Source organism: Crocodylus siamensis, chromosome 2 (genome assembly GCF_052110815.1).
Source record: "Crocodylus siamensis isolate JL-2025a chromosome 2, ASM5211081v1, whole genome shotgun sequence".
Lineage (NCBI taxonomy): Eukaryota > Metazoa > Chordata > Crocodylia > Crocodylidae > Crocodylus > Crocodylus siamensis.
In genome coordinates, this window is record NC_143396.1 from 86,946,121 (window position 1) to 86,970,836 (window position 24,716).

General features: G+C 37.0%; 1 protein-coding gene across 10 annotated transcripts in view; it reads right to left on the reverse strand.

The window, feature by feature from the left end:
- RAPGEF2 (Rap guanine nucleotide exchange factor 2) overlaps positions 1–24,716 on the reverse strand; it is a 309,133-nt gene that overhangs the window by 121,136 nt on the left and 163,281 nt on the right. For 6 of the 10 annotated variants that reach the window (XM_090036272.1, XM_090036267.1, XM_090036270.1 and 3 more), the window contains exons 5-7: positions 19,021–19,096; positions 16,387–16,554; positions 13,612–13,629 (exon numbers count right to left, since the gene is read on the reverse strand). In XM_090036272.1, coding sequence (XP_089892398.1) covers positions 13,612–13,629; positions 16,387–16,554; positions 19,021–19,096 — 262 coding nt within the window. The remainder of the gene's footprint in view (positions 1–13,611; positions 13,630–16,386; positions 16,555–19,020; positions 19,097–24,716) is intronic. The other 4 variants (XM_090036273.1, XM_090036269.1, XM_090036271.1 and 1 more) reach the window with 1 other exon arrangement.

The window sequence follows — 24,716 nt, forward strand, 5'->3', positions numbered from 1 at the left end:
ATCTCCATGTTCGCTGAGAAGTGGATGAGGTAAAAACCTAGCTATACTGGATCCACATCTTATCCTATCAGCTTACTTAAAATGCAGTTATGGTTTCCAATTATGTGAAATCCCCACATGAATTTTAGGTTCTCCTCTATCCAGCGCGCAAGACTTTCCTTGCTGGGTATGGATGGCTGGTATACCTACTTGTTTATTAGTGCATACTTTAACTGCTGTGTTGTCTATCAAGAAAATAACATGGTAGGCTCTTTTAAGAGTCAGGCGGACTAGGCAATATTTATTTATTGACCTCTTGTATCCAAAAACCCTTTACCAGTTACCAGTCTAAACAAGATGGTATCCTTTGACTGTTAATCTGATGAATCTGATTCAGACTTCATCTTTACCAACTGAGACCATCAGAGCAGGGAAGCACATTAATGTTTTTTTCCATATCAAATACGAGTGCAGAGAGGGGGAAGTACGTTTCCTCAAACTCTAGTCTTCTTTAGAAACTGGCTATTTGCACTCAATTTTTAACAAATAGGGTATTCTTATTAACTTTTGAGCATTCCTGGTTGTATTTTAGTTAAATGGTTAAGATGATCAAAGCTGAAACTTATATCACATCATCTATCTACCTGAAGATACACACCGAGCTGGAAAAAAAAAAGAAGTAGTGATCTTCAAGGATCCCAGAAAATGACAAAGTGTTAAAGAAACATGCCTGATGTAGAATATCTGAAATATCTTCAATCTGTTTCTGGAAATCTGCTCCAGTAGCTTCTGGAGTAGCTACTTAACTCATATCTCGTATTCAGAGGTGGCACAGCTTTTAAAAAGCTGCTTGTTGCCTATTCCAGACTCATTAGTTGCTGGAAGGACACGACTCGTCTTTGTCCTCAAGCACACCTCTTCCAAAAGAAGCCAAGCCCTACATTTTTTAAATTAATTAATTAATTAATTAATTAATTAATTAATTGTTTTTACAGAAGCCATCACTAGCTTCACCTAGCTGTCTCACAAACATTTACCCAGAGAACCTGTAGGCAACCATACAAGTTGCCAAAGATAAGGATGACTAGCATTTCAGAAAGCTATAGGTGTGTATGTGCAAACACAGTTACTGAAGAATACACCCCAATTCAGGTAACTACTATTGTAACTTACAAGCTTTCAAAATTTTAAGAGGACCAAAAATTACACAAGTCCTTTGAAATACTACGTATAATTTCCCCTGCAACTGCCTACTAATGTTTTCAAACCTATATTAAGCAAATTTACTTTAACTGTCAGCTTCTCATTATAAAACTACTAAAACAACATATAAATTGCAATTTTAGTTTTACAAAAATTTAGGCAAAAGGTTTGGTACTACCAAAGCAATAGTGTTTCCATATACATACAGTTCTCCATCATTTTACATTATGAGGTTTATTTGGTGTAATGGTTTGCTGACCTTCAAACTTTCCTTTTCTGTCCTGAGCCTCTTTTGGAAAGGGCAGCTTATGCATCTAGCAAATAAATAATTAAATAAAGATGGGGTATTTCCTGATCTTCTAAACTCACTAGGTAACTTGGCTTATATTCTCTAAATTAGGAAATGCCAGTGATAACAATGAAATACAATAGAAGTGCCGAGTATAAAATTAGTATTTTGCTATTTCTTTTAAATCCAATGGAGTCATATCACTTTTTTCAGCAGTATACCCATAACTACAAATTGTGTTAGTTTTCCTTCAAACACCACTAAGTTTATTGAATCTGAAGATTCAAACAGAAATAACACTAATTAATATATTTTTTCCCCCAATTGACATAAATGTTATTCAAATACAATATTAGTATTTCAACTACATCTGGCATGGAAAAAATACAATCACTTTTTTTTTCACTTTATTAACATCTTAGCCCTCTTATGTGGAAGTAAGAGATGTATACCTTAAAAAACAAGGTATATGTTCTGATAATAAGAAAAAATTTTAATGACTTCATGTCTGCCATCAGTTGGATTCTTATTAGGAACAAGTATAAATATGTGTTTGTAAAATCAGACTTCTGCAAATGAAGTTCTAAATAAATTAAATACAAATGCACTGACACATTGCAGTACCTCGCTTTTATTTCTTTTTCCATAGTTAATATTTATTAGTTATTTTCTTTTAGGTGCTTTCTTTCCCTCAAAACATCTTCCCTCTTAAACCCCCACAATGACATTTGACAAAACTTGTGAATGATTTTAAGATCATTAACGAAAATGACTTAAGCACATTAGGAAGTTTTACTCAATGTTAAGTGGGACTTGAAAAGTTTTAAGACCTCTTATTTATGCTTAAATAATGCAAATGGGTCACCTTGATTTGTTTTCAAACTACCCGGACATGCAGCTCTAGGCACCACACATTGCTGCCCAATATTTTTAACATGTTAAGTAGTCTTAACAAATAGAGGTTTAAAATGGAATGTGCATCAATTTGTTCAACAGCAGCTGTGATATCGCTCAGGCAGAGGAAGCAGGATGTCTTCAGCTGAGATTCCTTATGATTTAGGGAGCTAAGGACTTTAAAATTTTGTTAAACATGTAATTAAGCATTGTATTTTAAACAGCTGTATTTTCTCTTTTGGAATATTACACACAAGTGGCTTTCGAACACCTGCAGTTCACCCTTAAATACCACTTCAAATCAAATAGAGCTTCCAAATAAGAGAGATATGACTAAATCTCATTAATCTCAGATTCCTATTCTTATTGTCTCTAAAATGTTTAATGATTCTCAAAGTACAATAGTGTATCAACACGGAGGCAGATCCAGAGGGGATGTAGTGGCACAGTCTCACCTCCCTTTCAGACCATGCTGTGTTCCCTTCCCCTCTTAGCTCAGCAGCACCTCTCCTCCCCTCCTATCACTGCCTCCTCTGTCCACCACTGCCAGGGTCCCTGTGGCTGGCCCCAAAGGCACGGGAAGCTGCAGAGCTACTCCATGGCTCCCTCTCCCCCTGTGTCCCAGTCAGACTGCACAGGGAGCCAGGCTCAGTCAGGTATAGCAGCTTCCTCCTCCTTGCCTAGTCACCCTAAGTGTTCTCTGTCATCCCAGGAGCAGGTCCAAGAAAGGGAAGCCATCTGCTTACTGCCATTGTCCCCAGCTGAATCCAGCTCCCTGTGCTACCCATCTGCAGGAGGGCAGTGCCTCTGGAGCTCCCCCCAGCCCCTTGGCAAGCCGGAGGCAGTGTAGCCATGGCCAGGGGTTGGGGGAAATGGATGAAAAGGAGGAGGGATGTTTTACTGAGCACAGAGATGAAGATGGAAGGGGATTCCTACCTGATTTGGAGACTTAAAACAAAGTCCCCCATGTGGTCTGTCCACCTGAGCGAGAGGGGAGGGTTGGAAGGAAGCTAGGAGGAAGGGTGCTGCCACCTCTGCAGGACCAGTCATGGATGTGAAGCCCAGAGTTCTTGGTTCTTATTGTAGCTCAGCCACTGATTTGTTACATGAACTTAAGCTAGTCACTTCAGCCTTCTGCACTTGTGTTTCTCCTTGCAAAATTATCCAATTTCTCCATTTAGATTTAGACTATACTTTACTATGTGTTTTCATAGTCTTAGGGGTTAGGGCAATGATTCTCAGCTAGGGTGCATGGCACCCTGGTTTACTTTAAGATCCTTTCAACAGTGATGTGAGGTTCCACACAATATTAACACTGTTCGGTGTGCAGCTATGATTTACAAGATAAGCCCAGGGGATATCAAATAGTAATTCTGTCAAAGTGATTCTGACTTGTGGTCTTTTCAAGTTCTTTGCAACAGAAGGATTACTCTATTACTTTTCTGCAGTGAAAAAGAAAGAGGATGAAAACTAAGAGCTGGAATTTTCTGAGGGGTGCCGTAAGTCTAGTGAGGTTGAGGACCTAATGAAGTCAGGGTACGGTAGGAGATTAAGACATCTTGTTATTCACTCTCAAAATGCACAAAAGGTCGCCCCTAGTCAATATCCAGTTGTAACTGGATATTTGGTCATTCAGGTGGGGAAGTCAAAGGTAGTCAGCTATGATACTGGCCACATTACTTAGCACAGGGGTAGGCAACCCCTGGCACTGGTGCCAGAGAGCGTAGACCTTGAAGGTCTTCTGCTTAGCACATGTGGATGGCAGGGAAGGGGCCAGGGCTACACTGCCACCAACAAGGATCAGGCCCCTCATGGCTCCCCTGCCATCTGCCCCTGGCACACCAATATCTTACAAGTTGAAGTTGTGGGTGTTTTTGCCACTCTGCCCAAAAACATTCCCAACCCCTGCTCTAGCATGTTACTGGTTATAGAAACCAGAATACCTTAACCATACAGCCCTCTAGTTCATGTACTAGCCCACCTAAACTGTGGCTTAAGTGAACCTTGGTGTAGATTTTTTACTGTAAAAACAGACCCTAGTTGTTTAGAGCTTTAAACATAGATATAGAGAGGCAGAGATATTCTGCTCCTCCCCTTTATATTCAAAGATTAAAGAAACTACTGTTTCCTAACTATTGTACATTTCATCAAAGAAGGTGAGGTAGGATTCATCAGGAAAGATAAGCAATATATGCCAAGTTTAAATTTCAGCAATAGGTGAAAAAAGGAACAGATGTTCCCATGGTGTTCTGAAATGTGGCTTTCCCCATATTATTCTTTTAATTCTATATTTTCTTAGTGATTGAGGCTTTTTATGCTCATAATTAAAATATTTTGCCAAAATTTTTTAACTTTCCCCTTTCAAGCAAATCCTTTCTAGAAATGATAGTTTTAAAAAGATTCAAAAATAACATCAAAGCAAAAGCTTTAAAATTACTTAGAAACAGAAGCTGTGGCAGACTGGCTCACTCAAGGGACTGATGTGGAGTATGAAGCCAAATCACTATGTCAAGTGCTGCTCAGATAAACATGCAACAATATCATAAATCACATATCAGTCAGCAGCTCAGGTAAAACAAACTTGTTGCTTCTTCCACATACTAAAAGGAAAAAAAATCTAGATCTTCATTAGCATTCTCACTGGCAAGAGAGGCCAAGCATTGGGAGAAACCTGAGAATGGTTAACCATCTTCCCATTTTTCTAAATATGCTAAGAGTACATAAGAACCCTAATACTATTTATTATTATTTTACTGATATAGGGATACAATATATATTCAGTATGCCCATGTGTTATCTGTGTGTACATATGGGTGGGAGAGAGGACAGAGAAAGAGAGAGAGGTGGGGTTTATACTGAATTATAACAGATTATAAATGGATTTCACACACATACAAGAAACATATGTAATCGTATTCTTCCTCCAGAAAAAGCCAGAAGGCTCTACCATATTAGGAATAAATTCTCCCTCCTCTGCAAGTGGGCATAGTCAATCTTTAAATCATACATATATTTTCTGATTGTCTAAACTCACTGGGTAACTTGGTTTATATTTCCTAAATTAGGAAATGCTAGTGATGATAATGAAATACAATAAAAGTGCCGAGTATAATATCAGTATTTTTCTATTTCTTTTAAATCCAACGGAGTCGTATCACTTTTTTCAGCAGTATACCCACAATTACAAATTGTGTTAGTTTCCCTTCAAACACCACTAAGTTTATTGAATCTGAAGATTCAAACAGAAATAGGACTAATTAATAGATTCCCCCCCCAATTGACATAAATGTTATTCAAATATAATACTAATATTCCCACTGCACCTAGCATGGAAAAAAATACACCTTTTTCCCCCACTCTACTGACACCTTAACCCTCCTATGTGGAAGTAAGAGATTTAAACCTTAAAAAATATATATGTTCTGATAATAAGAGTAAAGTTTAACAACTTCATACCTGCCATCCACTGGGTTCTTAATCAGGAACAAATACAAATATGTATTTGCAAAATCAGATTTAACAAATCTTGAGATTTACTGCTGGTCACTATAAACAGTTTACACATGGATCCACATAATTCATATATGCACTTTTCAGTCTTTGGCTCGTTTTAAAGACACACAGATACAGGCATACTCTCTAGAAATTTGTATTATTTTATTCTTCTTCTATACCAAACCAGAAGACTCCACCACATTAAGGACAAATCCTTCCTCATCTACAAGTGGGCATAGTTAGTCTTCAAATCATATTTATTACCCAAAAAAACATACAAAAAAACAAATCAGATTTCAATTTTAAATGCAACATGTATCAATACACACACACGAATTATTTGGATCCATTTGTAGACAAATTTATACTGAACAAGATTAAACGTGAAGAAAGACCTCTGGAATAATTACACAATTAAAAAAAAAAAGAGCACCTCCTTGCACCCTAGGTAAAATAAATTGCAAAAATTCAATTGACTGTATGCAACTATTACAGTCTGGAATGATCAGGTGGAGGAAATAAAGACTATACAGGAAAAAATATTTTTCTGTTGTATAAGAGGAGCACAGATTTTAGTTTTAAAAATAAATTTTACATTTTTAGCTATATCAACACTCTTACGTTAACAACACAAGATTAAATATTTCAAGCATCACAAAAAATCCAAATCTATAAGCCAATAAAGGAAAATTAATTTCTACTATAGAAAAATCTATACTTTTCTTAAGGAAGATTTACACTTTTAAAGATGCAAGGTATTTTCAATATTCACAAACTCAAATCAGGACCCTAACTGGCAATAACAGTACTAACTCTAAAATTGCCTGAAATACTGCCTGACTCGATACAAACATTATTACTTATTATTTTTGGATGCAATAGAAAAGATGGGCCCAATTATGACACTACTGCAAGCTTTCTTTCCAAGGGGAATGAAAGAACAGCAAATCCCAATGGACATGAGTTCTGCAGCAGAGATGATGTAATATATAAAAATAGACATCTTTAGACAGAAGCTGAACATTGTGTAAACAGCGTACTGCATGCCATTCTGAACCACTTAGCATTAATTTGCAACTGCAAATTGTTAGTAGGAAGAAAGAACAATCCCTGTATAATAAACAGTGTTGTGAATTACATTAGCTGTATATTCTGTAGGTTAGCATTTTCCCTCCACATCTAACAAGCTATGAAGCCAGATACCTTAAAATAGTAACAAGGACAAAAGTACAGACAGGCTGCTGTAGGAAGGAAATTCTGAGGCTCAATTGCAATAGGGACAATTATTGTATGCATGTATATTCACCTATTGTCCTTTGACAATCCCTTATAGGGAACACCAAATCATTTCTAAGTAAAAATGGAATTAGTTAAACCTGCTACAAGAGCCTCAGAATCCCTTGTTTTCCAAAGGTATAACATCAAAATCCCGATTTTCCTTGTTTTTCTGCGTTTGTCTCCATTTAAAGACACAAACAGATAAAGGCAAACACTCTAGCAATTTGTATTATTTTATTCTTTGTCCAAACCAAGCCAGAAGGCTCCACCACAGAACATACCCTTCTTCCTCTGCAACTGGGCATAATCAATCTTCAAATCGTATTTGTTTAAAAAAATGCACAGATTTCAATTTTAAATGCAAGACGCATTAATACACAAAAATACACACATATGTAACCATTTGTGTGTGTTTAGTACATAAATGAACACAATATACCACCTTCTGCAGACCACAGAACAAACAGACCAGGGACAGGAAATAGAAACGGGAGGAGAGAGGGCCCAAAGAACCAGGGCAGAAGCAACAGGGTTGGAACACATGGACCACTAATGTGTTAATCCATGCTAATCCTTCCAGGGCTTCACAGAGCCCATGGGTACTAGCTGAACAGCTCTGCTGGATGAGCATGCAACAGTAAGGGTTGCAATGTAACAGATTTCCTGAGGGACAACCCTCAATTCCCTTTAAAAGCAATCAAAAGTTAGGTTTATCAATAGCCTAGCTAACTTCCTTACATCTTTAGGATTCAGTTCTTGAAGATCCACTTAAAATGCCCCCCTTCCAGTTGTCACAAATCACAAAATGATTCTAAAACCATCACCTCTCTTCAGCTCTCCTTCAACCATCAAAATATGAAACATCTCCCAATAAACCATCCCCACACAATAGTCCCGCCTTCCTGATCCTCAATATCTATATATGTTCAAAACTCCCAGTACCACTAGTGTCACAAGCCTGCTTCTCTCTCAACTACTCTGTTTCCTGTTTACCTTTGTATGTTTCCCCAACCCATTCGCTCTGCTCCTCTTTCCTATGTGAAGCACTGGCAACCAGTTCCCCTCTCCTTCAAAAAATTAGCTCAGTTAGTAGGAAGGAACCACATTTCAATTTAGCATTGTGGAATCCGAGCTCTCACTGCTGATGTCAGGATGTCTAGTAAATTAATCTTTTAAAAGCAGGTACTAGATGGTTTAAGATAATCAGAAATATGAAATTGTAGCTGCTGGGGTCCTGAAGAGACTGACATTACTCCTTTAATGCTCAACTCACCTCTTATAACTTATATAAAGTGAATCTGGGGCTGACAGTTTATATGCCTAGATTAACTCTAATATAAAAACTTACATGACTAAGGTAACACAAAAAAACTGTACAAAATACAATGCACTAGGAGTTAGAGAATATTCAAGTTTAGTAATGAAATAATGGCATTAGCAACGCATATTAAAGGGCCATTACATCTACATTATTGAGGTACACACATACTATTCTTACCTATTAGAAATGACTGAATGCTTAATTTCATTTCACTTTAACTGAGTTGAGTAGTTCCTTTCTTCTAATCCTTCTATTATTCTATTCTAATCCTTTACTCCATTTTTTGTTACAATTCCCTGGGATCCAAAAAGGGTCTTTTTCTATTCCATCTAATCCCAACTAAAAATGCAGCAAATAAAAAAGAGCCCTTGTTTCCTCAAGGCAAGAATCATGATCAGAACTAAATAGGCATGATTTTCCTCTAGCTTTACACTAGCACCTCAATTCAAGGGGCCTGTTCTAAGATGCTTCAATGCTGCAGAACCCCTTCCATCTCAACACTAGGACAAATCATCTGTAGTCCCTTAAAATTCCATTTATTTAATAACTACTCCATATTAAAAAACGTTAACACAAAGACATCAGATCTTTTTGTCATATTTATATTAAGCATGCTACAACCAAATAAGCATTTAAAATATCGTAAGGCACTTGTCTCCATCCACTTTGAAATAAAGACATGCAATTCATAGCATAGTTTTAGCAGACAGTCAAGCAATTATAGTACTTGATTTTTATTTTAATAATGCTTGTCCATCACCATAGAGAGACTTTGGCAAAGTCCAGAATAGCACACATCTTTCTTCATATCCAGTCCAGTGCATTTGCAGATGCACAACATGAACACAACCTAATTTCCTCTAACCCGGTACATCATTCAGTTTGTCATACACCCCTAACCAGAATTAAAAATCACCATAATGTATAGGTAGACATTTGATAAATCAAGGTTGCCCAGGCAGCCTTGATTGTGGTGTTTCCTGATGTTTGAATACTTGGATTTTACAATATGAACATTTAAAAAAAATAAGAGATGGCAGTTAGGCAAAAAGGACCATGAATGTTATATAATTACCATATCAAATACAAGTAAGAGAACACACTAGCTTTCATGGCTTTCAACCCAGTGCTCCAACCCAGAGACCAAAATTGCCCAGGCTAGCATCAATGTGCTGCTTGTTTACCTAGAGCTTAAACTTTGTGGGATAGGATATTATTCTAAACACAGACAGAATTTCTTGAGATTTTAGCCACCAGCCTCTAAAAAGTACTATTAAACATATGCAGATGCAATTTTCAAAAGCTTTCAGGCACGTTCAGATCTGAGCAGATTCTCTCAGAGGCAGTGAAGGGCTTTACATATATTTTTGTTTCAGATCAGGATACCATGGAATACCAAATTTGCAGACCCATCTGTAGTTGCATCCCATCCTTGAGTGCAGCCATTCAGGGCAGGCCATACCCTGGTGGAACTTCACAACTGTCCCAATTTTTCATGGCGTATTGTATCTTAGGGTCCAGTGCATCAACCATGTTTAACCATCAGAGCTATTTATCTATGGTGCTGCCTTTGGGAGCTAATGACCAGCAAGACATAGTGGTAAAGCGAATTACTTATTTTAACAAAGAGAGAAGGGATTTATCATCAAATTTTAGAATGGTTTATAGGCAGCTTAAAAGCCAACCATATCATGGGCAGCTAGACAGCCCTCAATTCTGCCTCAGTATTATCGATGTTAGTTTGAATTAGTTTTACAGAGTAGGGTTCTTTTTAAAGTGCTCTAGAGTTCTTTTCACACAAGTGTTTACAGGAAAGTGATTGCTAAGAAACAACTCACCTTGAGCGATTCGGTCTTTCCCACTTGTATTAACCTAAGTCAGCATGTTCACATGGTAACTACTCCTCAATACCACATCAACTTGCACTATTCAAATAATTATTGAGTAGCCACAATTCTGCCAGACCATAAAGCTCCAGAAGAAATTTATAGGGAATAAATTAAACACTGGTAAAACTAATTTACCCTCATTCCCATCATGAAAATCCCTAAGTTAAAAATAAAAAAAAAAAGTTATCTTGAAGAAATAAAAATCATGAAAATTTTTGTCCCAGCTGGTTAATTATAAATGGCTGACAATAAGGCCTTATGATGGAACATGTTTAACAAACTTAGCTACAGGCTACCATTGCTGCCTAAAATATAAGCAACACTACCAAATCTATACGGTCCACCTTCAGCATTCTGACAAACTCTGTGTCAAATAAAAGCTGTTACCTGCATTACCATTATTTTTACATTTATTTCATCATAGTCTCCAAGGGTGCCTCTGCACAAGTGTGGGAATTACTGTACTCCAGCAACATGTGCATCAGCATCCATGCACTAAAAAGTGACAGTGAGGGCACTTTAACTAAAGCTCATTCAACATACCCTCTGCCAGCCCCACTCCCGGAGCATGTACATAAATGCCCGAATACACTATTACAAACAGTTCTTCCCTTCTTATTCTACAGCCCCCTCTACACATTACAGATATTGCACTATTAGATGGTTAACTGCACAATTAACTGAACCCAACTTCCCGTGTGAGGTATCTATCAAGCCATAAAAAGGTCCAACCAGCTACAGAGACCTTGAAAATGCATACTAACTATAGGTGGTTGGTACACAGGCTTTAAATTTGCCTGTGTAGCAGGGTCTGCCCTGTGGCTGGAAGCCCTGTCATCTGACCAGACCCTCAGCCGCAGGGGTGCACCGTGCCCAGCTAGGGCTGGGAGTCATACAACTGTGGGGACTCTTAGACCCAGCAGCTGCCAACTCAGTCCCAGCAGCACCTCAGTGCTGCTGGAAAGCATAGCATCCTGAGGATGCTGGGTCCCAGGAACATGCCTTCCAGTGCCAGGACCCAGGTGGTTCCCAGAAGCCCAGGCATGGGTGCAACCTCCCAGCCCCCGGAGTACATGAAGACCCCAAGGATGGGAAATTATGGCTGCTGTGGTCTGCCAGCCCAGAAGGGAGAAGGGGTGAAACCCCCAGTGCTGGAAGGCTGCAGCAGTTGTGATCTCCCATCCCTGGCAGTGCATGGGGTGCTCCCAGCTGTAGGAGCCTTCTTCTTGCTGGGGCAGAGAGATGCCAGGATTGGCCTCCCCTTGAAACAACAATAAGATGCAATGCAATCTAATGCATGATCCCATAACCATGCCTCCTGCCATGCTATGTGTGTGACTGTGTAAACCACACATTAGATCCTATTGCACTTTTACCTGCGTGGGCCAAGGAAGCCAAATACTGAGAAATGGTCTTAAAAAAACATGTATTTTATTCAAGATCAGAATCCTGTTGCATTTTACCTAAGCATTCCACTACTAGTCAGAATTGGTAAAACATTAATCTATAGATGACGGATTAAACCTTTCTATATTAAAGAATCTTATCCATTATTATTAAAAAACTCTCATTTAAAAATTTTAACTTTACTGTGCCTTTAGAACTCAATCTTCACCCCACCAAAGTTGGTAGGGATTTTACTACTGATTTCAAAATGAGTAGAAAAGGACTCCTAAAAAACCATATCTTCATCATTAAAAAAAAAGGGATTTTAGCATTATAGTCTATTCGACAAGTTTGTGAGGAAGGTAATAAAGCCCTACTGGCTAATTTAAAAAGAAACTTTCAAATGCAAAACCAAATTAATTGTTAGTAAAACTGCTGGTTGGTTGTGCTACAAAGAATGAGCCAACACTGCCTCCTAGAATGTCAGCAGAAAAAAGGAAAAAAAAGAAGAAAAAAAAAAGATAATTATAGGTGATATTAAGGATTGTATAAACAACTGAAATTTGTTCTTTAAAATGTAAAACTAATTGTTTCATATTAGCTTCAATATAATATTGCTTTATGTTTTATACTTATGTTAGGGCAAAAAATATACACAAAATTCCTATATATCTAGCATAGGCATAGAATATTTATTATTTGTGTTAATCTACATGATTAAAAATATAATAAAAGACGTTATCCAAATGTTCAAGTTATTCTGATTATATTTAAAACTGATCCAAAGAAATCCTATAAGTATTTTCTTTCTTTCTACCTTTTTTTTGTACAAGTGGAACTGTACAACATAGGGAGCTACTAAATATGCAGCAGAAGTGTGCTGTGTGGCAGCTCCTTTAATCTTGCAGGTTTCCCTACATTCCTCCCTGCCTCTCCCTTACCACTCACGGTTCACTCCTGATCAGTGGGGAGGCAAAATCCAGAGTTTAAATATGGCGCCATTTTTGCCTACAGTTGCTGACTGGGTAAGGGCCCCAGTGGCTCTGCTATTTGATGCTGATTGGCCGGAGGCAAAAACAGCATCATGTATAAAACAGTAGTTTTCACCTCCCTGCCAATCAGGAGTGAACAGCAGGGCCCCTCTGCCAATCAGCGACTGCGAGAGGCGGGTCGCACACGGAAGAACCTATGAGATAAAAGGCCGCCGCACAGCCCATTTTCGCCACAAATTCGGTAGGTCCCTAACCATAGTCCAGGACTGCTTACTTGCGCAGACATACTCTTCCTGAAAGCACATGCAAGCTCCTGCCCCATGTCAGTAAACAGCAAATAAGCATCTGATAATAAATTCTGTTTTCCAATGTTCTTGTGCTGAATCAAAGCAAAGTGGCAACTTCACCAAAACAATTCCAAGTTTTTCAATTCACAGCTTTCCAATAATATCTTATATTCCTACTGACCTTACAACATGCAAGTGCCAAACATCAACAAATGGGCTATTTTAGGAACCAAGATGAAGATTAATATATCTTCCATTCTGAAGAAATAAGTGAAATCTGTCTAATACCAAATGTTTTATGTTTTTGCTTTTCAGATCATCTTCTACTGACATGGCTCCTAAATTTGGGAGTAGCATGAAAGCAAGGAAAAAAGATTATCAACAAAACAGGTGAAGGAGTCAACACTGTTTTGAACCTCATTCATTTAAAGCATTCTCACTATAAAACAGAAGTATATAAAAACAGCAGTAAACAAAAGCTAGAGGACAGAACACAAATTTAGCCAAAGCATTTCAGTATTATGACATCATTAGTCAGATTGCAAACTTGCAAGTAAATTGTTACTGTTAGAGGACCATACACATTAAGTTACAATACCTGAGGTTTAGTGCATTCCTGTGAGCCAAAATGAAATGAATGCCATATAGGAGGAAAGGAAAAGATGAACATTATCAGACATGCCATAGTACATTCAACCACTATGAAGATAATGTTAAAATTATGCTATCAAGGGTCCTTGATCCCTTGTATGTTGGCTATATGTGCAAATGTGCAGTAAGCCATGCTACTATTCAGCATAATAGAATAAGCTTTATTTATAATTTTTACAACAGTTTTCAGAGTTTTGTTTTACTAACATCTAATAATTTCCTCAACATTTTCTTAACACTACTCAACTTCCTTCAAAAATAGTGTGATGGTTAGATTAGCTCTGTAACAATCGAATTGGACCTGTGTGAAATATTGGTAATCTTGCAACACATTTGTGGTAACCAAGGAACTTGTATAAAATAAAAATGCAGGAAGCTAGTTACCTCTAGAAATACACAGAGTTCATCATCTATAGGTTATTACTAAGATCTTAATGCTTGTCAACACTCATGGCCAAAACCAACCCACAAAAGGGAATAACAAAACTGGAGACTAATCCAACATATATAACCATTCTCTGCCACTGGTAATCCAATGTACTCTATAAACAGCAGCCATTTTTCAACAATATTTTAAAGTGTATATTGTTTATACTAACTTCTAAATTTTGGATAACTAAAGGCTAAGAGATGCTAACTGATGGATGCTCAGCAGTTCAGAAAAGCAAAAGCACATTTTAACACAGATCCTATCAGTTTCAGAAAATCCACTTCAGTACTATTTTTAAAAATGTAGACTTTAAAATTAGAAAAATGGTTTGGGAGAATCACAAAGGAGGAAGCAACATATACAAATATGAAAGACTGCGGGAAAACATTTTAAAATACAAAAACAGAAATATATCATATGAATGTTAAGATTACCAAACACTAAAAAAAAAAAATGGAATTATTCTGTAATTCTCATTAAAATTTGCTCAGCTTAATGTTTTCCCTACAAACCATATCAATTAGCTACTTTAAGTTCTATTTTTTAGCTTTTAAAATCAACCAGTTAACTCAAAGGTTTTACTGACTATTTGGCAACCTCTTTCAAACAATGTGGGACCCCTCTCAGTGTTTTTCCCAATACATTTTATAAATGCATTATAAATTTAAACAATAAAATGATAAACAATGAACTTTTGTTCTTAATCCTATAGGTAAAGCTATATGCCATTATATGGATCTAAAATATAAAATGTATACAACTGGTGTGGACCTATTGCAAACAGCACTATGTCAAGTCTAGTTATAGCTTTTTCCCCAACAAGAGATTATCACACTAAAGCTGTTGATATAGGTAAGGTATGTGTTTAAAGAAAGCAAGTTAAAAAAAATCCTTCCTTTACTTAAAACACTCACACACTCAAACAAGTATACCTATAAAAGATGGCTGATAATCAACCAGTCACAAATATAATCTCTTCAAACTGCCAAAAAGTTATATAGAAGAGCCAAAGGAAGTGACTCAATTATGGAAGTTGTACTAAATTGGAGAAAGTCAAAACTGAGCTTAAAAACTGAACTATTAAAAGCAGTCTGTTGTATAAACAAAATACATGAAGTGTTGATGTAAGATATATTCAACTTGTGAGGAAAGCCCTCTAATTAGCAAATGTAATCAAACATCTGCATACTTACAGTCGTACACTGATTTTAACAGGGAACTGGCAACAAGTAAAGAGATAAGGGTGGGAGGGAAGGAAATGTATAAAAACAAAAACAACCTGCTATTTTAGATCAGACAGCATTTTCAAAACATTAAGGCCGCAATCTTCAAAACTTTCACACACGCACACAAAGAACAACTTTATACACAACTTGTCTCAACATGATTCAATGCGCATAAAGTTACTTATATGCAAACTAGTGTGTTTTTGCATGTCTGGGGACATAAGCAATTGAGTATGGGAGCCAATAACTAACTCTTTCAAGTGTTTTGAATACTGCTGACATTAATACCAAAACTGATGACACTGGTCCAGTAGATCCTTGCTCAATTTAAAAAAAAAATATAATGTATTTTGTCAAACAAGTTTAAAAGTATTATCTTCTTTTCATCTTGGAGAAAGGCTTCCAATATTTAAAAGTATTCACATTTTAAAGAAAATCTCTGATTTAATGATCTCTCTGATGAAGGACAGACTAGATTAGTTCATTAGATCCCAAAAATACAAAAATTCAGATTGAAGCTTTTGGCCTCATGCCAGTCATCAATAAAAGTTAGTTTAATACTCTGAGGTCTGGATCTCATGTAGATAATTAAGCTAAAATCATGAAGTGCATCTACCACAATGGAATACAGACCTTTACAAAAAACTGTCAGTATACATAAGAATGAATGCTTCGATGATTAGCCTCAAGAACACTGAGCAACAAAATATTTCTGTTACAATCTATTATCGAAGAGAAATTTGAATCACATGCTTCAGTTAATGGATATATTTGGCCAATGTCAAAAATTAGTGGAATATTGAATAGAGATGCATTTTCCTCTTGTCAGCATAGCTGGCTGCACATTCATTGTTGTTACTGTTCTCAACTTTTCACTCTGAACTACGATGCAAATACACACATGCTCACACATACAGAGCCACAGTCACTGCTACCCTAAGCAAACTCTTCCACAGAATTGCACTTGCTTATGCCAGCAGTAAATCTGGCCTTTTGAGAGGTTATTTTTGTTAAATAAATTTCCCCTAGTTGTACTTCTTAAAATCTAAAAATGTGGATAGGTTACCGTATGATATCCTCTAGGTAAAGGTGGCTTCCCCACAGGATAAGGATCCACAGTGTCAATAATTGTTTGTCTCTCTCCTTTTTGGTTGATTTTTCTAAATCTCCTTCGGGATTGTCTATGAGATGCTTGGCGTTGGAAATATTCTTCATTTTCATCCATATAGTCCACCTATAATATATAACATTATAGAAATAAAACAAAGGCATATGGATGATCTCTTTTATTCTGCTTAACCATATCCAAAATTGTTTTTAGGCCATCCTATATAATATGTTCACTGCTACTGAACATACCCCTTTTAGTTTGAGGTTTGGTTTATGAAAAGATTGAAATCAGTACTAAAAATATCAATGTCTAGAAGGATGAGAAAAAAAGGAACTATCACTATAAAGAAATTTAATAAGTGGATACATGGTTATATAACTGACTCGTTCTATTAAAATGGAATGCTCCTCTTTCCACTTTAATTCTTAACATAGGACAATCACTTCAGTATCATACACTGTAAAGTGAAGTCCTGCTATGTGAAAGAACTTGTAGCTTTCCTGATGACTTCAATAGGCCACCTGGGACCTCCCAAACCCACCCTGTGGGAACAGCTTCACTCATGGCAGCACTGTTTTCATTGCTTATTTTAAATATTTTGAAACCTTTAAGGAGATTTTTCATAGAAAAAATAATTTTAAAAAGTGGTACTTATATGAAAAGCAATTTAATTTGTATTAATAGCTGGGGGGGGCAGTTACAAGCAAGTATCTGAATAAGGAATTTCCTGTTCAGCTCATCTAAGGCAATCCTCCTCTGTTCCAGAAGCTTTAAAGTCACCGCCACAAGTTATTATATAATAGTGCATGGCATTGAAAGTGTTAGAACTCATACTGATGACTTTCCTGGAAGATGAGTAAAGTAATTTGCCTGAGAGCAGGTCTCTTCTTTGTGCCCATCTGGCTAATGTATTTGATTATGTCATGCTGAGATGAACCCATGTCTATATGAGGAAACTGTCCAAAATAATTCTGTATTAAAATTAATTCCACTAACAGTTATCGCTTCCCTAACAAAGGCCTAAACAATTACCCGAAAACAGAAACAGGGAAGCAAAGAGAATAACACCACCACAAATCATTACTAAACAAACGATTTTCCTGTTGTGCGTTCTTCCTCTCCTGTCTATACTGATGATATAACACAACAAAAAGTTTTAGTAAAACTAGGGTTACCTCACCCAAACATTTAAAGTTCACCTGAACATAAGCATGTCACTAAAGTCCAGTTCTGATGTGAAACAAATGTGTGGTGACAAGCTGGTGGGTGCTCTGCAAGCTGTCCTCTGTTTGAGCTCTCTTCCCAGTCAAACTGCAGTCAGCCCTTCAAAAAAGCTTACATTGGGCATCTGCCATTTAATGAAGAGGTTAACGATCACGCTATCACTATTACTTTCAGGGACAGGGAGAAACAATTTAAATTTCTCCTGTACTGAGGATGGATCTTCTTTGGATTTTGCACCCTAAAAAACTGATGAAGAATTGAATCTCAGAACCCTCTAGGGGGTGATGCTGTTCTGCTAGCAAAGCACAGCTGTTATTAAAAATGAAAACACACTGGAAAAAAAAAACCCTGACAAATTTACTGTCAGTGATACAAATATCCTTAAATAGCGTACATAAGCCTTACACAGCTATAATAAACAGAGTTTTCAGCTGCTGATAATCAAGGTTAGTTAAAGCAAAAATATTTAATGATATAAACCCCCGACAATCATCACACTTCTACCTAAAGCTATTCTACTGATTATCCAGCCTCACTGTCAATTTTTAAAGAAGTCTTATTATTCATAAAAAGGTCTCAAATACCACTTCATCATTCATTTTGTCAAATGATACTGCCAACTTTTGCACCTGTTTCCAAACTCCATACACTATAGCTAAGTATGGAGATTCAAAAAACCCAAGTCTCGATCGAGTCAATCATCACAGGTTAGTATAAGCTACGTAGACTGAACCAATAAGTAAGTGAACAGACATTCACTTTTGATTCTGGAAATGCAGCCACATGCTTGCAATGGCCCAGGTCAAAAGCTAGGGGTGCTAGAGCATGCCTTCGTGCTCAGCTGGTGCAGACAACTTGTGCCAAACACTAGCCCAGCCACCCCGTGAGGGAGGCATTTGTGGGGGTGGTACAAAGCAACCTGGGATGTAGGGAGTCTGCAAGTTAACTTGAATCTGGAGGGGATCTGGCACAGAAGTTCAGCAAATTGATTTAACCTAAATCAGTGAAGTCTGATATTACATTCATCCAGGTTTACCTTAAATTAGTTTTGGTCATTTTGAAAGCAGCTCATGTGCACTGAACTTCTGTTGTGTTCTAGATTTGAACTGGCTTCCGATCACTTATACTGGTTTATGTGCAATTTCTGTCTCTAGCCTACTTCTTAATTTAGACAAAAGAAAAAAAAAAGAAAGCAAAGGAAAACAACAACCGTCTCTCATGCACTTAGTTCAGTATTACTTATACCGGATCTTAATAGAGATAATTTACAGGAATTCAAAAAATAGTATTAAATACTGTTTACTGCAATACATTTAACTTGAGGAGGGGAAAAAGTTTAAATGAAGTTAATACAAATATTCTTACCACAATCATTTCAGATGGCTCTAAAACAATGCACTCACAGCCACGCCTCAAGCTCCCTGCAGAACGCTTGCCAAAACTGAGGAATAAAATTACTTAAATCAGAACAAATTCAAAGCTGTAGCACAATCCATGGAAGTATGTGCACCCAACCCCAGATCTTTAAAAGCATAGGAAATATATAACCATGACTTGTAGTAGAGATGCTCTCTTTTATTAGACCAACAAGATTTTTGCAAATAAAAAAATCTTTAATTGCAAGCTTTTGGGCAAAAACACCCTTCATTAGGCATTGGAGAAAAGTTTGTAAACGTTCTCCTGGGTAGAAATGAAAGTTTATATTTTTCATAGGAAAAATGTATGCACTTCTGCCCAGAGCAAAATATCCACACATATGTTTGCCTGCAATTAACCATTCCTAGAATGCCAATGCCAATATACTTTTGATTTACAGAATTTACAACTATATGCCAAACAGTTATATTAATACTTAGACAAATAACCAAGTCATTTCTGATTAAGCTTTATCTGTCTTATTTTGAAAATTTACTAAACAAGGCAAGACAGACACGAGACAGTTTCCCACAGGATAAAATGACACTACTGTAATTTAAAACAGAATAAACATTTGCCAATTTAAATGGATATGAGCCTGCAGATTAAATTTCAAATTTTTATGCAATCATTACAAAAAGTATTTTAAAGACATTAATAAAGTTTGAAACACGACTGCAAGTGGTTTTGCTTTGTCCCCAAAGTAAGAATATATTTTGTTTTCATTACATCATAGCATGGCGTAAAAAGATAAACACATCATTAGGAATAGCAAACAATAACATAAGCCCATAATCTTTGCCTCAGAGTGTCAGGATAGAAAATATCCAGCTGGAAATTGCCTTTACCTAGAGCAGGGGGTGCTACTTACAGTCCATGGGCAATTATATATTTATCAGGCCCTCCAAACATGCCATTAGTAAGTTGTGCATGGGAATGTGCCATCTACAAGCAGAATATCTAACTGCCACCTCCTGCCCACCCTGGGCCAAGCTGTTATGTTCTGAAGACTTTAGACCACTGGTTCTCACCCTTTTTGTCTCAAAGTACCCAGCAACAGGGTCATGGTCCCCCTCAGAAAAATGCCAGCACTAGTTTTAACTCTTCTTTTTTTTTTTTTTTTTTTTTTAAACTTTTAAAAGTAGAGCAAATCTTCTGTTCCAAGGACATAAGAAATACCACAACAGGTCAAATATTTTTAACACTATGGATTCCTACTTGAATTCTCTTGTGAATTATGTTTGCACTCCCTAACCCTGCTAACCCCATAGCACCCTTGAAAGAAACTCAGTGCTCTAAACCTATATAAAATTCTTGGGCCTTTATAAACAGATGCAATTTAGAGCAGCCCTATGGCTGTTCTAATCTGTGCCTAGGGCAAAACTGTTCTCTGGTCTTTATCCTATCCTGCCTAAATCCAGGATTGTGGGAAGGGATATGAGCAGTTGAGAACATCTGCTCTTTAAGAATCTAAAATCTGCTGCTTTATTTACAAATAAAATATCTTGCTGGGGGTAACTTGCTTGAACTAAAATAAATCTGGCATGAACTTTTAAAACTACAATGAGACCTGTAACAGACTTTTCGCACTCTGATAAGACCTCCGACATAGGGTACCAAGTATTAAAATCTACATGTATAGCAACTTCAAAATGAACTATCCAAATTGATGAATGCCACACATTACTAAATAGCATAAGGATGAGCATATAAGAAAGGCTTATAGAAAAGTTATCAAAGAAAAAGAAAACAGACTTGACTTTTTTACAATGTAGTGCTCCCACCAAAAAAAGAAAAAATAAGCTGAGATTTTTCTTTCTTTCTTAAAAAGCTTCTGTCCAACAAAAATGTCCATGAATACTCTCATTTGTCACTAGAGCATAAGAAATCTGAGGAAGAAAAAATGAGAAGAAACACGTGGGGAAAGGATGTCAATACTTCATTTACCTTTTCAATGTTAAAAAAACCAAGTGTGACACTGAGCTATGGGACTGCAACTATATCACCAATCACTTTATTTAAAAATAAAAAAATCATGAAAAGTACATTTTTATGACACACAACAGCTCTCAACATGTTATCCCTCACCTTTGTAAAGAATCAAGTTGTATCTTAGTATGTCAATCAGTGGTATTTTGAGTGGATGTTTTACTATCCTCTTACTTCCCATATGTTTGTTCATTTTAACTAATTTCACTTGCTACACAAGGGTGATTTATGTATACTAGCATTTCAAAAGCTGAAAAAAGATAGTATTTGACTACTGAAAATAAATACTATCCATTCATCTTCACCACTGTAGCATTTATATTTAATGGTACTGTGAGAGAGTGCTTATGCTAGGCAAGGCCTAGCATTAGAAACAATGCACTAAAACTCCCAGAATGCTTCAAGGAGGCTGAGGAGTCAGCGATTGACATTCTGGTAACCACTTTCTGACCCTTAGATGAAAATGCTGAACTTCTGACCTTTGAACAATGATAAAAATAGCAGACACGCCGCTTACATTGTTAAGAATAAGAAACTGCATGGCTAAACCGCAATGACGAAAAAACAACCGCATATTATGTCAGTTTTGACATTTTAACCCTGCAAAAACCAGCAAAACATATAGATGAATAATGTATTTAGGTTATAGAAAATTAGCATAAGAAATATAAAGGTCATTAAGGATTAACATAAGAAGCGTAATGATTATAATACAAAGCGTATCACCTGATATTATAATATAGATAAGTTAACTAAATAACCAATAGAAGTAGAATTAGAAATGCATATGTATAAGTGTTATCATATATAACTAATAGTAAAGTTATGTTAGATGCCTCACTTCCACCATGGGGACAGTTTTGTATCTTTTGCCTAAAAAAAGATAAGGGACTCCTTTTAAATGAGCTGTTGACCAGTTCTGAGACTACTGAATCAGGCAGCCGCACCTAGCCTCCGGGTTAGAGAGCAAGGGCTTGATTTGGGAACCTCGTGAACCAACAGACCTCCTTTAGTTTATGACTTTGTGAAACAATAAAAGTTTTAAATTGAACAGGTCTGAGCCTGTGCTTAATTCAGTCCTATATAATTCGGCATCGAGCTCACACAGGTACATGAAATACTACAATAGAAAGAGTTTCCAGAATACTGAACCTTCTTAAAGATTCTATAAAAAAAAATCTTAAAATCTTCCCAATAAGATGCACATATTTCTAGAGGCAGAAGCATGCATTCTTCTGTTGCTTAACACTAATAAAATGCAGGCTGCCCTACTCAGCAATGCAAGTTTGAATTTTGTACAAGTTGTAACTACTTTCAGGGTATAAAGGAAAATTAAACCATTACTTCGTTTATTCTCTTTAAAAAATGACTTCAGGATACAAATATTCAGATTTTCAACCATTGCCCACATCAACAGTCAGCAACTTGTTCAAGCGGTAGGCTGGGATGACCCAACTCAGATCTGAGGCAAGCCAGGGCTATTGACCTGTTGTCTCCACTTAGCCCCACTGCTTGGCCACAGCAGATAAAACTTCCCATTTCCCACCTCTTGCCAAAGGCCCTCAGCTCTGCAGACCAGATTTGGACTGCAGGCTGCTGACCCTGATCTATGTCAATAACCACAATGGGTGCATCCAGACAAGCATTCGTGTGCAGTTTGCGATACTTCAAACCATATGCAACACATGCGAAACCATTAGCTGCACTGCAAATTTGCAGTGAGGCAACAAAACTCAACACCGGAAGATCCTTGGTTAAAACAAAAAACCCTTTACAAAATAAAAAGGTGAAGCTCGTGCTCCAGGAGCATACTCCGGCAGACAGGGATGCTGGGTGCGCTAGGGAGACACTTTGGCTGCTAGTCAGAGCATCTCTCCTTCTCTAGGTGTTCCCCATATACTTCAGCATGCCAGGAGACAGGAAAGCAGGAAAACAACCTTTTTCCCAAAGCAGGGCATTTTGCCCCCCACCAAACTCCATGAACAGGGGTATGTGCAGCAGCAAAAAGTAGTGGCACAAATTTGTGCCACTGCTATTTCTGCTGCAGCTAATGCAGTCCCTGCATGTGCACATTCATCTGGATGTGCCCAACAGGTGCATTGAAAAAACCAGCATAAAAAAGGATGTTCTTGATTAAAAATTATGACAAGGCAGATGTAGCAGTGGGAAAACAACAAACTTGTCCCTCAAACTGAAAAACAATAAACAAAATCAGTACATTTCCCCATCAATCTAAAACTAAGACTTGTTTTACCTAGGAGTGCACCAATATATCAGTTGGCTATCAAATTGGTACGGATAAAAGGAGAAATGACGTTATCATATAATCGGGTTTTTTTGGTTGTTGTAGCCAATGTTTACCAATAATTATGCCTTTTGGTGCATGGAATTCTGTGACGTGTAAACCATTAGACAAGAATATATTTGCTGTTGTGCAACGTGCAATCTCTATCAGCCGTAAATACGTCTAAAAGGAGCGTAATATGGAATTTTTATTTAAGTATCTGAAAAGAACAACTGAACAGCTGATTGCAAAGTATGTGCTGAAATATTTCACAGGGAGACAATGCCAGTAAAGACTTCAACACACTGAACTTAACACAGCACCTCAAGACACGCCATGCTACTGAAAACAATGGCTTCCTAAAGATGGCTACAGAAAAGAAAGAAGTAGGGCAGGAAAAAGCTGCAAAGCAACTAGCTAAGAATAAAGTTTATATTGCAAACCACCGTTTTAAAAGTAAAAGTTTTAAATATAATATGCGGTCTTTTTACTACAAAATGTTTCTAGAAGCAGAAATGCAAAAAATCTAAGTGTGTGTGTGCATTATAAATACAAAACAAAAAGATTTATGCTAGTAGTTTAAAATGCCTTGGACTACTATTAAATATTGGTTATCGAATGGGCATGAGACGATATGGTTGGTTAATCATCAGCTATCAGTACTGGTCAAGAAAATATCTGTCAGTGCCCCTCTAGTTTTATCTTGGTACAATTTGATTTCAGCTTAGAGATTTGTTCTCACTAGGTTTCCTAACCTAAGTTTAAAACCTTTTCCTTCGTATCTCCTCTTTTCAGGTCAAGAACATTATGCTTTCTGATTCTGTACCCAGCCAGGCACAACCCCTGTTCTGACATATCAAGTTAAAAAAAAATAGAAATAAAATAATAGCAAACTCCCTTCTTTCTCTTACCATCTATCTGAATTACCTGCTTGGATTTCACCTTGTGGCACAAGGTAGCAGATAGTCAATCTCTTTAGGCAAAAAGTATGTACCAAGTCTCAGCACTGGTGATAAAAATCCCAAAAGAAGTTTCCTATTAGACTTAAGAATCAACCACTATCCATTTAACCATTTGTTTAAGTTTTATTGCTGCATTCAAAAATCATCATATGTAGCTAAACTATTAAATCATACAACATCCATATTGCCGAATTACTTATGTTCCGATGAGTAGAAAACTTATCTTAAGATACCTTGCACTTATTTTTCATCCAAAAACTCAAAATACCTCCAAGAAAATAAAGTGAAACTTGAAGTTCTATAGACAAAAAACCAAATAAACGGACGCAGAAGTCAGGGGTTTTCAACCTTTTTCTTTCTGAGGAACAGCCTGGCTCCCCAGCCCTGCCCACGTGGCCCCGAGTGCAGTG